Source organism: Merops nubicus, unplaced genomic scaffold (genome assembly GCF_000691845.1).
Source record: "Merops nubicus isolate BGI_N331 unplaced genomic scaffold, ASM69184v1 scaffold5691, whole genome shotgun sequence".
NCBI classification, from domain to species: Eukaryota; Metazoa; Chordata; class Aves; order Coraciiformes; family Meropidae; genus Merops; species Merops nubicus.
In genome coordinates, this window is record NW_008588878.1 from 44,471 (window position 1) to 62,044 (window position 17,574).

The 17,574-nt window shown below is 37.6% G+C and overlaps 1 protein-coding gene across 1 annotated transcript in view; it reads left to right on the forward strand.

Annotated features, from left to right (window-relative positions):
* DLG1 (discs, large homolog 1 (Drosophila)) overlaps positions 1–14,890 on the forward strand; it is a gene marked incomplete at its 3' end in the record, with an annotated part of 47,172 nt that extends 32,282 nt beyond the window's left edge. The window contains exons 4-11 of the mRNA XM_008949381.1: positions 160–210; positions 1,136–1,260; positions 2,633–2,802; positions 3,448–3,584; positions 6,645–6,789; positions 11,312–11,438; positions 13,450–13,606; positions 14,788–14,890. Coding sequence (XP_008947629.1) covers positions 160–210; positions 1,136–1,260; positions 2,633–2,802; positions 3,448–3,584; positions 6,645–6,789; positions 11,312–11,438; positions 13,450–13,606; positions 14,788–14,890 — 1,015 coding nt within the window. The remainder of the gene's footprint in view (positions 1–159; positions 211–1,135; positions 1,261–2,632; positions 2,803–3,447; positions 3,585–6,644; positions 6,790–11,311; positions 11,439–13,449; positions 13,607–14,787) is intronic.
* Between the last annotated feature and the right edge of the window lie 2,684 nt (positions 14,891–17,574).

Sequence of the window (17,574 nt, forward strand, 5' to 3'; positions counted from 1 at the left end):
TTTCATGTACACAGCAGTGTGAAAATCACATGTCCCCTCTGAGCTCAGTGGTCCCTGTGAATCAGTTGAGATTTGATGGGAGTGAACCACCAGCTCAGCAAACTGTGTTGTGTAAGGTGTAAAATTCTCTGTAACAGTCTCACTTTTCTTTCTTTATAGGTCAATGGCACAGATGCAGATTTTGAGTATGAAGAAATTACTCTTGAAAGGGTAAGAAATGTGCTAAATGTCTTTCTGTGCTACTCTGTTCTATATGAAATCTATGATGCTTTAACATGAAAAATTAACCTCTTCATACTGATTGATAAGAAAAAAAATACACCCACTTGCTGGACCAGGAATATAAGTTTTTATTAACATCCTTGACCAATAGGAGTAAAATGGGGGAAGCATCTCCCTGAGACATACTGCATTTAATGTCATTATCTAGGCTTGTAGAGAGTAATAACACAAATTATGATTTCATTTCCTATATTGCCATTTATGATAGGCTTTTATTTATACCATTAAGGTTTATATTAAGATTCAGGCTTCCAGCTGAGATCGCATACAGTGCTTTGGTAGGTTTACAGTGTTGAGCTCTATCTCAGCTCTCCTTTCTTGAGCTGCACTGTTAACAAAAAGTAAGAAAGAAATGGTTGTATGTGATGCCTGTGCAGTTCTGGTGGTTACTGAGACAATGGAGGGGTCTTGCAGTTGATAGTAGGGGCAGGCATTTCCCTCAAAGGGGAAGAAGTCTAAGTCTCTACTGCTGTGAGGATGTATTACATATGTGACACAAATTACTTGGGAGCTTCTCTGGAAAAAATACTTTGTCACTCTTAATTTAATAAGGAACAAATATGAATAATCTCAAAGATTAGCTCACATAGAGGATGAAGCTTTTGTCTAGTTTATAAAGTTCACTTCAGTGAGAAAGCTGTGGGGTTGGAACTGTATCTCTTACAATGTTCTATGAAAATAAGTATAATTACACTTTATATATGATTGATGTAGTATATTGCTTAATATTTTTTATATCAGTGAAACTTACATAGATTTGGTTCTGTATTGAATCAAATAGATATACTGGAATATCTTTTAATCAAAAAAGAAATGTTTTGTTGTTTGTTTTTTTTCCCCCCTCTACCCTTAGGGAAATTCAGGACTTGGCTTTAGCATTGCAGGTGGTACAGACAACCCACATATTGGGGATGATTCAAGTATTTTCATTACAAAAATTATAGCCGGGGGTGCAGCTGCACAGGATGGAAGATTACGGTATGATGACTTGGCAAATCGTTGTGATTCTGTTACTTTTAGTAGTTTTATTATGCTATAGTACATTTTAAATAAGTTTCTCTTACAGTATTTTGTAAATAATGAAAAATGTTTGAGTGCACCAACTGATTTATTTCTTTTTCTAATCAAGAAAATCTGCAGTTAAGTGAATGTAAGTGAACTTTATCTTTTGTCTTTGGTGGTATAAATTGATTATGCCATATAGTCTGTAGTCCTTAATTCAATATACAAAGGAAGAGCTCAGTCAAGTAGGATAGGTAACTCCTGGTTATCCATGTGCAGGTTTTCTGATCTCTGAGATAGTTGAGCTTAATCAACAACCCTCTTTTATGCTTGGTATAATTCAGTGTCTTAATTTTTCAAAGACACTATGCATCTTCAAAAGCACTATTTTTTGTTTAAATTAATAGAGTATTCCTTCTCCAGTATAGCTCATCTTCTTTTTAATTGTGGAACAATGCTACTACTAAACTCCTAGTGAGGAAATGTTACTATACTATAGTAATGCATATTACTAGATGGTAGCAAGTGTTTTGAAGTTTGCAACTACATTTCAAGAATACTGTTAAAAGTTAATAACAAATTGCATTAATAAATTATTCTTCTAATCTAATCCAGAACAGTCTTTAAGTGTACACCTGTATTACTGTGTGTGAAGAAACCACACCTGATTGTAGGACCAGCTTTTTTTCTTTTCTATTGTCAAGAACTTGCCCTACCATTTTTGGTGCAAATGCCTGGTGCATTGTTTGTTTTAATCCTAATAAGCTTATTTCAAGGCTTCATTTTAGCTTGTTGGCTGTTGTCAGAGGTACATCTGGCAGCACACGGTGACAGGTGGGTCAGGCATTGTACTCGGTGACATAAGAGCTCAGTGTTACTACAGCAGCATGTTAAATGGAGTGGAAAGCCAGCACTTAAACAGCTTGTGAAAAGCAGGAATAGAAGTTGACTTGTTCATGCTGAGGCTTAAGACTAGTGTGTTCTCATTGTGTGCCTCCTGGTGTCCGAATTTTAAAATTCTTTTTTATAGCCCTAAAGAAAAGGTAGTTTGTACAAAGCTTTTTTCAAAATGTTGTTTAAATGAAACACATTTAAGTTGGTGTCCCCTTTAGCTGTGAACAAAACATTCCTGTTAGTTTTCCAGTAATCCTTGTTTTAATTTTAGGCATTAATAACTAACTTTAGAGCATTGTCTTGAATCAAGATAATTTTGAAGCAAAATCTATATATCTTAATGTGTTAACTTGTAGTTAGTGTATTGTAGGTAAAATATTAGGCTTCTAATGTGTCCACTCTAATGGGTTACTACTGTAACACATCAGCTGAAGATGAGTGTTGCTCCCTGCAGGGTGAACGACTGCATCCTGCGAGTGAACGAGGTGGACGTCCGTGACGTGACGCACAGCAAAGCCGTGGAAGCCTTGAAAGAAGCGGGATCCATCGTGCGGTTGTACGTCAAACGGAGGAAACCAGTCACAGAAAAAATAGTGGAAATCAAACTTGTCAAAGGCCCCAAAGGTACGTGGGTCATACGAAGCCTCTGTTTCACAAGGAGGGCAGAGCTGGCGATAGATTTCTTCGTGTATTTTTTGAAATAGAATGTTACCTTGAATATGAAGCTCTAGGAAATGCAGAATAATGGAAAATAAGATAAATGCTTCTGAATTTTCATCCATGTGTCTGGAAACTGTTTTTGCAGAATGCATATTTTTCTTCCAAATGTTAAAAAGTGCTTCTGATAGTAATTTTAAAGTACATTATAAATCAAGAGTAAAATATTTCATTTAATAACATAAATCTCTCTTTGAGAGATTAAGAAACACTTAAAGTATTATTTTGTTTCTGTGTGGGTAAATGTTGGACAATTGTTCTTTAATATCAGTGATGATGCTGTAGCTGTGCTGTGTGCATCTTTCACAAGGCATGAAGTAAATGATTTAGCTTTTGATTTTTTGGAACTTCTGTAAATGTTACACCTTTTCAAGAACTTTCTGGAAGGTTATGGAGTTCTCTTGGAAAGGCATCCAGTAGTGTTTCAGTGTGAGCCTAGTATTTTTATATATATGCATGCATGACACAAATAGCATTATTATTATTTATATACTAATTTGAATCTAATGAATGCTGAAAGGTTTCTTGAGTATTGACTTTATCTTCAAGCAGGTCTTGGTTTCAGTATTGCTGGTGGTGTAGGAAATCAGCATATACCTGGTGACAACAGCATCTATGTAACCAAAATTATTGAAGGTGGGGCAGCACATAAAGATGGCAAACTTCAGATTGGAGACAAACTTTTAGCTGTAAGTAAGAGCTGCATTTATTTTTTTTTTTTTTTTTTTTCTTTTAATGGTCACTCGCTTTCAGGCCCGGTAAGGGTATGATTTACTTTGTGGTTAAACTACCTGCTAGTGGAATGTTATTTTATAGAAACCACTAAAAATAAATTGATGCTGCCAGAAAATCAGTGATAAAAACTAAATCTGCAGTGTTCCAACACCATCTCATCAGGAAATCTGAAAGCAACTCAGTGTCTCATGCACAACCTGTATTAATCAGCATGTTTATTTCTGCTGTCTGCTATTATTTTTCTGGGATCTGAGTGATGGGATTGTAAACCAGCACACAATGGGATTGTTTCTCTTTTCAAAAAAGAAGAATGAAAAGGGACTCCATGTACTAGTGGCTGGTCAGCCTGTAGTGAAACTGCTGCTTATATTTTATTTCAGTGTTTGTGATGCTTTCACATGGGTTTGGATTTTTTTGTTTGTTTGTTTTAAGCCTAGAATACTTCAAAGTTGGATTTTCTATTCCCAAAGTAAAAATAACTTTCAACCTTCTTAAATTCTATCTCCAAATCTGGTTGTCCAGCTAGAAAAAATGAGAGCCAGAGCCAGGAATTCCTGAGAGAATTACTGAATGAATTGTAAATTCAACTCTTGTAAGGTGTCATTGCTCTTTGCTCCCTGCTCCTACCTCTGCCAGGCAGTACCTGCTTCTGGAAGAGCTCTGAGTGCATCTGTCCTCAGAGTACATGAGAGCAGAAGTATTGGGAATGAGATCTTGGTGTTGCAATGGGTTGTTCTGTGAAATCAGCTCAAGACACAAGCAAATCCTTACTGGAGCATTGGGAGGGAAAAAGAGAATCTATTATGTTTACTGTTAGCTGCACAGTAAACACCCACCTTTATGTGCTATGCAGATTCACAGAACCAAAGAACCAACTGTTTGATGATAATGCTCTTAATATTTGATGGTTTTAAGTTTTCAGATTGCAAGGGCACTGGAAAGCTTCCTTTAATAATAGCAAAATACTTTCCAGCCTTATAACTTGTAACCTGTACAAGAAAATTTCATGTTAACTTGCTTATATCTTAAAACATACGGAAGGATTTAAGGAATTTTTGTTAGAAATGGCAAACTTTGGTGACAGATTACTTTGTCCATTATTACTTTATCCATTAAAAAAATTTGCCTGACAAAACCAAATTAAACAGCCTTGGATTACTATCAATTGCAATTAATATAATTGCTTCAGGGTTGCAAAGAATAGCAGTATGCTATTGGATATAGTAAATACAGTGTCCTAATTTACTGTAGCTGTAATTGTTCCCTCGGTTCATTAAATTTGGAAAGAAGTGAAGAAAATGTCATCTGTAATATCTTCTGATTAGCTGAATTTCAATTAGTCAAAGCTTTAACCAGTAATGTAGACATAAACTTCCATATTTTGCAGAATCTTCGAGATATGGGAGAGAGGGTCAGCAGCTCAGTGTACTAAGGCTTTATATAAAATACTCATTGTTAAAGGATTTTTAATTTTTTTTTTTTAACTGAAGTGCTAGTGCTTTACCTTAATAGCAGTAGTTTACAATTATAACCTGTTGCCTATGAATTTCCAGTTCTCTGTAACCCTGACAGTAAAGAAGTTCTCCCTCATGTTGAGGTTGAACTTCTTGTGCTCCAGCTTGCGACCATTACCCCGTGTCCTATCGCATGGCACAAGTGAGAAGAGGTTGCCCCTTCCTTCCTGACACCCAGCCCGCATATATTTATAAACATTAATTAGATCCCCCCGAAGTCTTCTCCAGACTAAACAGCCCCAGGTCTCTCAGCCTCTCCTCATAAGGCTGGTGTTCCAGTCCCCCAGTCATCTTCGTAGCCCTGCGCTGGACTCTCTCGAGTAGATCTCTGTCCCTCTTGAGATGGGGGGCCCAGAACTGAACATAGAAATCATAGAATAGTTTGGGTAGGGAGGGATCTTGAAGAGCATACAGTTCCAATTCCCCTGCCAAGGGCAGGGACAACTCCCACTAGACAACGTTGATCAAAGCCACATCTAACTGGGTCTTGAACGTCTCTGGGGATGGAACATACACAACTTCCCTGATCAACCTATTCCAGTGTCTAACCACCCTGATATGGAAGAGCTGCTTCCTAATTTCTAGTCTAAATCTACTCTCTTGCAGTTTGAACCCATTACCCCTTGTTCTATTACTACAACCCTTGTAAAAAGTCCCTCTGCAGCTTTCTTGTAGGCACCCTGTAGATACTGGAAGGCCGCAATAAGGTCTCACCAGAGCATTGTCTTCTCTGGTTTGAACAACCCCAACTCTCTCAGCCTGTCCTCACAGGGGAAATGTTTCAGATGATTCCTCTGATCATCTTCATGGCCCTCCTCTGGACTTGCTTCAGCAGGTCCATGATGTTCTTGTGTTGGGACGTCCAGAGCTGGACACAGTACTCCAGGTGGAGTCTCACCAGAGTGGGGTGAGGGGGAGAATCACCTCCCTTGACCTGCTGGTCACGCTGCTTTTGATGTAGCTCAGGATACGGTTGTATTTCTGGGCTGCACTTGCGTGTTGTTGGCTCATGTTGAGCTTTTCATCAGCCAGCACCCTCAAGTCTTTCTCCTCAGGCCTGCTCTCAATCCATACTCGTCTCAGCCTGTATTTCTGTCTATTTTGTGTAATTATGTAGTGACAAGATAATGTAGGATTTATTCTTACTGGAAGAAGTGTTGTTCTATTTAATTTTTGCAATAACCTGCTGTGTCAGTGCTGTGACTGTGCACACTTTGGGCATTTTGAGTGCCATATTTATCCCATTAGGTTTCCAACACCAAGTGTGCCTTCTTTACAATGTTACAGTCAGTACATTTTCTTATAATCTTTTGAGGAAAGACTTGTCTTTCATATATTTCACAGCACTACAAAGCAACTCTTATGTAACTTTTATGTAAGCAATTATGACACATGAATCTTAATGAAGACTCTCAATGCAAGAGTACTCCAGCAGCTTTCATTGACTGTCCTATGAAAAAGCACATTTTTCTGTTGAAAATTTATTTTTTTTCTCTTTAGGTGAACAGTGTTTGCTTAGAAGAAGTTACTCATGAAGAAGCAGTGACTGCCTTAAAAAACACATCTGACTTTGTTTATCTGAAAGTTGCAAAACCCACCAGCATGTTCATGAATGACAGTTATGCCCCTCCTGACATCACAAACTGTAAGTTCAGCTTGTCTTTGTGACTCAATTATTTTTTGCTTTAGGATACCAAATTTTTAGTATTTTAACAATTTCAAGCTTTTAAAACTATACAGTGTGAAAATCTGATATCAGAAAGTTGTTGAAAATTATATGCTGAATAGAGTAACGTATTATAAGTTGTGTACTGAAAAGATAGCAACAGTGGGGCTCTCTGTGTGACTGAGTGATGTGGCCTAGTCCTAGTGACTCGATGTTGCTGATTATTTGCTGATGAATACAAGAAGAATTTGTGCCTCATTCTCCTTGGAAGCTGTGAAGAGTAACAAACAATGCACTGCATAGCTGTTCAGTGTCCTGTGAACTGAGAAAAAGACAATACCGTTTAGGTGGAGGTTGGTGATGTTCTGACTTTATTTCTATTTTCCTGCCTTTTCATGAGCTACACATACTTGACTAAACTGGACTGGGAGGATGGGGAGATCTTGGCCTCTCGTGCGTTCCTCTAAATGTGTTGTGAAATTCCATATTAACATATTTGAAATGTTACTTCAGTTTTGACATAAGTGTTGATAAGTCAAATGGAAAACCAGAGAATCCTGTATTGGAAATAGTTATAAGAATTTATTGTTGACATAAGAGTACTGTTTACAGGAGCCTTTTTGATTTCAAACATCTACATGGAGAACAGCCGGCTATTTTCCCTTATAGTATCTAGTTTTTTACAATAATACAACCTTTCCCACTATTTCCTTGGAAAGCATACTTCTTTTCTTTTCCAGCTATAACTGACCTCTTGTGTTTCACCTTGAATTTAGATTTCCTGAAACAGACGTAACATGATTTGTACTTAATGTTCCCTGGTAGTGCTGCAGGAATGTAATTGCACTGCTGTGGGTGGTGATGTGACAAACATAGAAGTATCTGTTACTAATGTATCTATTACATATTTATAAAAGAGAACCATAACCTTGCAACTAGAAAGCCTCTAGTTTCTGTAGAGGAGTTGCTTAATTAGGTAGAACTTATACCAAAAAATGGTGGCTCCTGTACTTTAGAAGTCCTGTACTGTGTTTCAGAAGCTGATGTTTTCAGGGCTACCGTTTCAAGGTTTGTTTGCACCTTCATTCTGGTCTCAAATGAGACCTCCAAAAGTGATGCTGCAATTACCTGGCTTAGGAGCTTTGTTAGGGCCTCTGAAGAGCTTTTTCCAGGTGACAGATGTTAAAGATCTGTTTCCTAGAATTGTTTGGATTGTGAGTGAATGTTGAAAGAGTTACAAGTCTTCCTGCCTTACCTACTAACCTGCAGCTGTTTTGAGATACGAATTTACAATCCTCATTTGTATTTCTGTCCATCAGAATCCTCTTACCCAGCTTCTTAGGAGTTCAGGCACATCATAAAGGAGAAATAATATGTACTAGTCTTTTCACTAATGAACCTCTTAAATCTGCACAGATGCAGCCTACGGACATGTACACTAGAAATGATAAGGTAGAAATCCTGTCTGTTACCTGAGTATTTATGTAGACTACCCACTGCCCAAAAGCCCCCTTGGTTTATTTTTATTTTTAAAATTTTTAAAAAATTTTATGGGTTTTTTTAAATACTCATTTTGTCAGAAACATCTAACAGTACAGTGAACAGTACTTACCATCTTGGTATCTGTACTGTCTGCAGAACATGCAGTAGATTGCTCACTATCCTAACTTCTTTAGACGTAGCAGTTCACTCAAAAGACCACAAAATGCCAAATTCAGAATTTGCTTCCCTTGAAGACTTTCTCTGTAGAACTGGTCTTATTTGCTTATAGGGCTGCTTCTCTTTAGTAATGGGGATTTAAAATGCAGAACTAAGGATACTGAAGAACTGTTTGAGAACCAGATTCACAAATTTCAGTATCTAGGTTTTTGGCAAAATGTTTTCTTTTAGAACTGCTGTAGCCACACAATAGTATGGACTTGTCAGGTGGTCTGATGATGCAAAAGATGGAACAAAGTAAGTTAGCCATGTGGATAATTAAATAAATTTATATTTCTTTGGGATTAGTGTCTTTGAATCAAGACACATTTGATCAAGAGGTTTCTGAGATTATGATTTATGACAGTATTTACTGAGAAGAGTACAAATCCTGCCAATGTTGTGGGACGTGGGGCTGAAAATTGACCTCCATCATTTGATATTTATCAGAGTGAGTGCACAGCTTCCGGCTGTCCGTGAGGGAGTTGATGTTGAAAATCTCCTTAAAGAATAGTTGGGGCTCTCTGAGACCAGAACATGTGGCGGGGAATGAATGTGGAGAAGATAGTTCATGGTTGTGTGCTGTAGTTCTAAAGACGGGTGTGTGTATGGGTGGTGAAAGGTCGACCACAGCCATTGACAGTCTTGGAATAATTGATTGCTGTACCTGTTTCTGTTGCTACTAAGACTTTTCTTTTAACCCTTGAGGTGTGGATTGCTAGTTTAACAGTTACTTGACAGTCATCTCCATTATCTGACTCAAGAAAAATGCAGTTATGAAAGACGGTTCTTTCTGAGCACATTGCCGTTTGCATACTGCTCTGCTGTCTGGGATCCAGTCTCCGAGACGCTGAACACGAGAAGTTCTAGTATAGGAAACATGGACATTCAGCAAACCCCCTGTGTTCATTGCACGCAGAGGAACAACAGTGCTGTAGGTGGGATGGCCCTGTGAACTGATGGCACCCAGCTGGCTAGCACCGTTGGCAACTAAACTGATTGGTTTGTTTGAGAGTCATAGCTGTTAGTCTTCTGTGGTATGTCATATGTCAGTAGGGAGTATAAACAGCCTCAGTAATCTATACATAAATGTTGATTATTGAATAGTTCCTGGAACAAATGTCCAGTAACTTGCTGGTATAAATGCTTTTAAAGTTACTCAGTTGAAATATTACTAAGAGAGTGTAGAACTTTCTGTTTTAAGATACCAACATTACCTGTTGTCAAGGGTTAGGGCTGGGCTGGCCACCAGACGAATGACAGATATTCTCTATTAACCCCTCTCCCTTTCCAAGGAGAAGGAGAAAGGGAATAAGTGAGACAGACTTATGGTTTGAGAAAAAAAGCTAAAACGGCTTTAATGATAACAATAACAATTAAATTTAATATACACAAATATATACAAAAGCAGTACAGAACCCAACCCCCCTGATGGCAATACATCACTGTCACCACTGGTGCTCTGGAACAGGCACTGGGGAAGTCCCAGACTGGACTCAGTGGCAGACAGGGACAGGATTCAGAAAACTTATTCTGGAACTGAATTCAGGAACACATGTATTGGGATCAAGGGAAGAGCAAAGTCCTCCTCAGACAATGTCCATTGAAGAAGAGCTTGACCCTTGTGATCCCTCAGCTTTATACTGAACATGATGTATGTGGGATGGAATCCCTCACTGGTCAGTGTGGGGTCACTTGTCCCGGCTGCTCCTCCCTGCAGGCGCAGCCTTTCACTCTCTGCACCCCCAACATGGTACACAAGGTTTAGCAGTGACCTTGGTCTGCACACCAGTCCTTGGCAGTAACTCTAAACATTGAGCATTATCACTGCTATAGGCAGACACTGCCTGCAAAAGCACGCTGTTAATTTCAGAAGTGCAGTTAGTTAGAAGAGACTGAGCTGAGAAGTGAAACCACTGAACAGAATTAGTTCTGTTCTAACTTAAACCATGACCAGTACAGTGCATATTGTAGAGTATCAAGAATCAGGAAAGTGACTATACATTTTGAGAGACAGAGGACTTGCTTCCTATACAGGTCTCCTTTGAAGACATTATTAATGATGAATTTTTGACTCGTAGCCAATTTTAAAGTACTTTGTGTGTGTGCGCATTGGTACAGTATTACCACTCTGCATTGACAAATAATATACTTGAAGGTCAGGAGCAACCAGTTTCCTCACTAGAGGCATAAATGCTTTGTTGTTGCTAAAGTGGCATTAATATAGGAAGAGAAGAGTATGTAAAAGCAGTAAATGATAATGAAGTGATCATTTTCTTTTCCATTTTGGAGATTGTACTTGTGATTGGTGTCCTCAGTTTGCAGATAATAGGGAAATAATAGGAAATCTTCCATTTTCTTTTTGTGTAGAACTGCTTTACATTGAGGAAGAGTGGATTTGGAAATGGAATTTCTCCTTAAGAGTCTCTGACTTTTCATGTCAAAGAACGTTCATGTTATACATGCAATTTTCTGTTTCCAAAACACCATTCCTTTATCAGTTACATCAGTAACAATATTTAATTGCAAAACAGAAATTTAGACCTGATTTAGGATTCAGCTATCCACAGTGTCTGTTTCTGAAAAGGGTTTTTTTAGAAGGTTTCTCAAACTAAAACATTTACTTACTGACACAGGGTGAGGACAATGGGAAATGTGTAGATGTGACACAGTATTTTAGAACTGTGATATTTATAATATTTTATGTGAATGGTTATACTTTGGTTTTGTTTTGTAATACTTTGTTTCAGTTCCTCCAGCTCCTTTTCCTTCTTGCCTTAATGGTTTTTCTCCCCCTTTGAAGCTTATTCTCAGCCTGTGGATAACCATATCACCCCATCTGCCTACCTGGGACAGTCCCTGCCCCCAGCATCACCAGGGCGCTATTCACCAATTCCAAAGGGAATGCTTGGAGATGATGAGATCACCAGGTAATGAATAACAAAAGCCCATATTATATATGTGTGTGTATATACATATAATAATTTATCAGCCCAGGAGTAATATTAAAATCAGAATGTGCTGCTAAAGTGCTCAGAGTTGACTGAGTTTTTTTAGTGTGGTACTTTGACTAGAGATTTTTTGTATTTTACAGCAAACAATGTTGGGCTTTTTGTTTGTGTTGTTTTGATTTTCCACAGACAAGGGGTTGATTTGATGGTTTTGTAAATCCAGAAGGGCTAGAGAGCTCTTAATCCTTTCCTCTTTACAGACCACTTGTTCCTTCACTGATTTAGTAGATTGCATTAATCTTTTGTTCATCATTGCTGATAAAGGGAAGCTCTTCTAATTTAGTTACTTCTCTGTTGTACAAGTGTAGGGATCTTACAGTGCTTTTGCAGTATGTTGTCGCTGAATTCTGTGCCACACTGTCGTCTGGTACAGACAGTGTCACTCAGTGTCTGAGGCAGGGTCTACCCAGGATTGCAACCTAAGCAGTATAATAACTTGGAGGAATTTTAGTGTACTGGAAGGTAGGATATGTCTTTGTAGTTATTTTTAATTCAGGATTAGGTGGACATATAAGGTAAAGTGATTCTGTTCTGCAGATAGCAGTGCTGAACTTACAGTTTTATGGCTTTCTTTTAAAATTACTCTAAAAAGAATTTTTTTTAAGATTTCCTCTGAAATTCAAGGGCTATTCAGAGGAGTTAAGTGATCTTCTTTAAATTGCTGTCCCATCTTCCAATCCCTCCATGCCAAAAAGAGGTTTAAAAATTTTGACTAATATTTTAAAAGATACTACATATTCATCTTTTCTAACTGCATTATTTTTGTTAATGTATTAATTTGGTCCAGGGCCACGTACGTGGGTTTCCACAACGTTATATATCTGTAATAAAGCAGTACTCTGAAAAAGGAGTATAGTAGTTGATAAGGGGTCAAACTTAAGAATTTGTCACTAAGTTGATTTAAGAGCTAGTGCAAAAATTGAGTGATTTTTAAAGGTCAAACTAGGTTATATTTTTTATTTGTTCTGGAAAGATGCAGCTTCTTAGTTTATCCTGTAAATTAATAATTAATATCTCCAAATACTTAAGAATGTCCATTAATTGTTCTTTAGTGCTCCCTAGTGATCTTTCAAATGCAGTGCACAAGTTGCTTTGCTTTAATAGAAATGTCTGTTTCTGAAATCATTTATGCCTTCCTTACATTGGGTGAAGTAGCAGATAAATAGATTTGTGGAAGGAGTATTTCTGCATTAGAAGCTGACTGGCATTATCTTAATTTGATCAGTATTTCTTATTTCCTTCCCTCATCCGAGTCAGGAGGGGATCCTATAAAAAGAATGCAACAACTTAAGTTTAGTTTTAACTTTTTCAATTGCAGTTGCCCCAGTTGCAGGTGTATCTCAGAATGCCATAAGTTCTGATTATTTTTCATTTTTTTAAAGGGCTTATGCATATTTCTTGAATTGTATTTATTGTTTGACCAACTGGAGTGCAATTAAAGCACTAAGGACATGTTTTTCATTATAGGTGTTTCCATTAGAACTTGTTCTTTAAGTTTCAGGAGGGGAAAATAGTATTTTGTTACCATTCACCATTAGATAGAGTAAGATTATGAGCTATATTGAGTGTCTTGAATATGGAAAAGAGTTAAGTAATGACATTTAGTGCTGAATAGGAGTGTAGCAGAACAGGAATTTAGAATGCATACATAGTTACAGATTGTTTAGTTCACCTAACAATGGGGAGGGGATTTTGTGTTGCATCTAGAAGCAGAATTGAAAGCATAGAAATAACAGAAGATATTATTTGAAAGTCTAAGGTTTTGGGGGCTGGGCAAGGGTGGACACACAACATTGTTGCATTAAGAAATGTGTAGCTTTTGATGCTTAAATTTTCAGTGCTAATTCTCTAAGAGAACTTAGCCTTCCTAAGTGTTTATTTTACTTTTACTCGTGTCTTGTCACTAAGATTTAATATTCCTTTCATTTAGGGAGCCTAGGAAGGTCGTCTTGCATCGAGGATCAACAGGTCTTGGTTTCAACATTGTTGGAGGAGAAGATGGAGAAGGAATTTTCATCTCCTTTATCCTGGCAGGAGGGCCAGCTGACCTGAGTGGAGAGCTTAGAAAAGGAGATCGTATAATTTCTGTAGGATTCCTTGCTTTTTTTTTTAAACAACATCAGAATCTTTTCCTCCCCCTGGATATTAATGCCAGTTTATTATTTATATGCAAAAAATATCATTAACTGAGCTAAATTTGAGACAATAGAACTGATGTCAATATACTTCCAAAGTATCTTTGAGAACTTTAGTCTGCCTCAGTTTCTCATCTGTAACCTGAGTAAAATACTGCTTCCCTGTGTCAGAGATATTCAGTGACTATATTCAGTGAATACATCAACTTATCTTAGTCTGGTACCTGAAGGGGATGTGTGTGTCTCAACTGAAAGAATGCAGGCTTCAAAAATAAGCCTTCTAGGGAGACAGAGACACTTGACAGTAGTGCCTAAAATTGGTACTGTACTTAATGGAATAACTGTTGAGCTTCACCTTAGTCTTAAAGAGACCTGTCTAACACCTGTCATAAGGGCTTTTTCTATATTAGTACTAAAGGCCATAAAGATTTTGTGTTTATTTGTGAAATGACTTAATTTATGGTGAATAATTTCTTTGGATGATTACATTGTAACTTGTTAGCTATTTTAGAGGTTTTTTTCCCCTCTTATATTTTGGCTCTGCTGGTACTAAAATGCTGAAATTGAAGTACTTCTTTATTTTAATTTGAATTATGAAAAATGCTTTTGGTCTAAAATGTAACACACATTTCTGCATCGGTTTTTCTCTGACACTGTTATTAAATCTCCTGCCTCAAACCCAAAGCTAGACCCATGCAGGATGTGATCTGTCACTGGATGTTAAACATAATGGTCTGTAGGCAAACTTTTCCCAAGGACATTACTGAAGAGCTGTTGGAGAAAGGTGATGTGCACAATCATAGAAAGTAATGTTCTGTCTCTCTTTAAAAAGAAAGAAGGTGGTCTTAACACAAGAATAAAACTGACATAGCAGATAGAAAATCATTAGGTGCCATACTGTGACAATTGCACTACTTGTTAACAGGAGGGTGTATGGGAGAAGGGATTTATTGACTGGATTTCAATAAGGATCAGTAATATTTGTTTGTATTAGCTGTAATATTTGAAACGGGGAAACTCACATGGTGTGGAAACTAGTTTGTGTCCACTTAATTCTTCTTTACAAGTCTATGCTCTGTGATAATAAACACAAGTGTTTATTCTGATAAAGAGTTTTTTTGTATTACTTGTAGGTAAATGGAGTAGATTTAAAAGCAGCAACCCATGAACAGGCAGCAGCAGCCCTGAAGAACGCAGGCCAAGCAGTGACTATTGTAGCTCAGTACCGTCCGGAAGGTAAGGGTTGCCTCAAACATACAAGTTCACTTCTACAATTTGAAACTCAAAGGGCAATAATCTACAGTGTCTCCCCAACCCACCTTAACCCCTCTTGAGAAGAGGAGAAACAAGTAATGCAGCAGATGTTGACACTTACCTGTTAGCATAATTGCAAGCGACCAGGTAGGAATATGTGCAGACGTTGGTGCCATGTCTCGGTGTGTTTCTTGATATGGTCATGCTGAGAATTTTGATTTCTTCAGTAAATGTTAACACTGTCATAACATGAAAATTAAGCCGGTAAGTTTACAAGTTGCTAGAAATACCACGTTGTTACTTTTGTATCTCATAAGTGTCCTCACCCTTTAGCACCTTTAATACGGTGGTTTTATTTTCGTTAGTGATAGGAAGGCAAAAAAATAATTCCTACCTCTCTGTTGTGTTGATTCAGATGACCTAAGGAGACCAGCAGGTTTTCATTCTTCCATTTCATATTTGTTTATCCAGCAATTCCTTCTGGGCCAGATTAGACTGCAGCTGTTGCTGATGAACCATCGTTGTGTGTTTTGCAGAAGCCAAAGAATGCTACATCATTACCATACACATATTTGTCACATCACATTTCTGCGGTACCTTTCAAATGCCTTTCTCTCTTTGAGACTTTAAAATTCAGTAGTCTAAAATGATATGCTTACCTTGAGTCTGTAAACTCCTATATTATTGTTTGTAATATAATAAGACATTTTTGATGTCTTACTGTGAACTGTAATTATCAACAGTTTTCTCCCATTTTGGTAAATTGGATGGTCCATCATTAAGTCTCCCTTGCAGTAACTTGTTTGCTTAAACCTTTCCTTGAACATTACTGGCAAGGGGTCTGTGTAAGTCTTTATCAGGACTGGATGTTAAGCAGGCCTGCTGCCTTCATTTGAAATTTCATTCTTTATTTCTTTTCTTCTGTCATGTTTCTTTTATGCTGTCCTCTCCCAGTCTTTGAAACATTAGCTTTTACATTCCCTTCCACCTGCATCAGCATCATGTATCTCACTGACCAAGGAGCTTTGGCAGTAGTAAGACCAACTGATTTGTTTGTCCAGTTCATAATTGAATCCCTGCAACCAGCCCGTGTTGTCGATGCCTGTATTGTCTTGAGGGGGTGTGCATCCTGTTCACATTTGAATCTGTAGATTGCTCTGTTCCAGGATTCATTTTCTAGGACTGCTCTCTTAGACTTCCTTTTAGAAAGAATAGTAAGGTCAGCATTAGTTCTGGAATATTTGCTTTGTATTTGTGTTGATACACATTTGGTCCATCCTCTGGTTACTTCTTCAGAGTCGTAACAGGTGGGTCAAATTGTTACACTTCTCACTTCTAGCATATGGATCCCTTGCCTTAGTGAGAAATAAAAGGTGCTTTTATTTGCCTATGAATTGTCCTTTTGAGCATCTGGCCACTTTGTTGTTCAAATAGGGCTTTGTTGGTCACTATTTCTTCTGCCAAGAAGGTGTGCTGAAATGCACTTGTAGTAGTAGCACAAAGGTTTCTTTAATAGAATGCGTCTTGGGATATAAGCACTTCTATTTTTCCTTGCCCAAAACTGTACCCAGGCTTCATGCAAAACCACCAGTTTTTCAGTCCTCTCTTTCTGGGATTCAGGCTTTAAAAATAAAAGAAATGATTCATACTCTGAAAAACAGATCTCTCTCTTTTCCTTTTAGAATAAGAGAACTGAGCATTTTGGATGGTTCCTGCTCTTTACACATTGGAAATAACAGCTTTCTTTATTACCACTTGTCCAAGTAGATAACTTGTTTTCTTGAAATGTGTATTGAGGTGCTTGACTGACAGATGAGATTTTGAGTTATTGCACAGATTTACTCAGAGCAACATACACTGCATCTTAGAAATTTCCCAATCACTGTCACCTGTAGGCTTCAAACCCAGAGATGTACTCATTCCTTCATGGTTACTGAAGCATTCAGAACAAGACTGTATGCACTTGAGCTGTATTGAAAATGCTGTTCTTGAATTATAGGGCCCATTTGAGAGGATGCATGTGGGAGATGTTATTGAATTTTCCAAGATTATGGGCAGACATCTGACACATTCATCAAAGGTTGTTTTGTTTTGGTTTTTTTTTTTAAGATGTTTGGTCTTCATGACTATCTTTCTTCCTGAAATAGTACTTAAAATTTCTATTCAGAGTGAAGATTTTGGAAGCATGTTAAAGCCTACTTTACCCTTTTGAAGTATGCCATGAGGGAGAAGTTTAACTAGGAGATTGAGATCCATTGTAGTTTGGAGGCAGAGTGTGAACTGACACATGGACAACCTACTTCAGAGAGCTCTAGGTACTAAAATCTGACTTTGACATCACTGCTTGCCTTTTTTTTTTTACTCCTTGTAAAAAGAGATTCGATGGAACTCAAGCTGTCAGCTTCTTTCAGGTGTGGTGTGGCAGCTAATTGCATCAGCTACAGTGTTTGTATCTTAGGGACTAGTGAAGAGTGTTTTTATTATCATAGGAAAGCAGCCTGTTTGAGATTTGACCTTTCAAATAGAGATATCACCCATGTGATTGAGTGTACTTCATAAAAGTGCATATATTCTTTGATCATCTGCATATTTTATAACTTATAGCTGTGGATGATCTTCTTTTCTCTTCACTTCATTCATTTCAGTTTGGATTATATATATATATA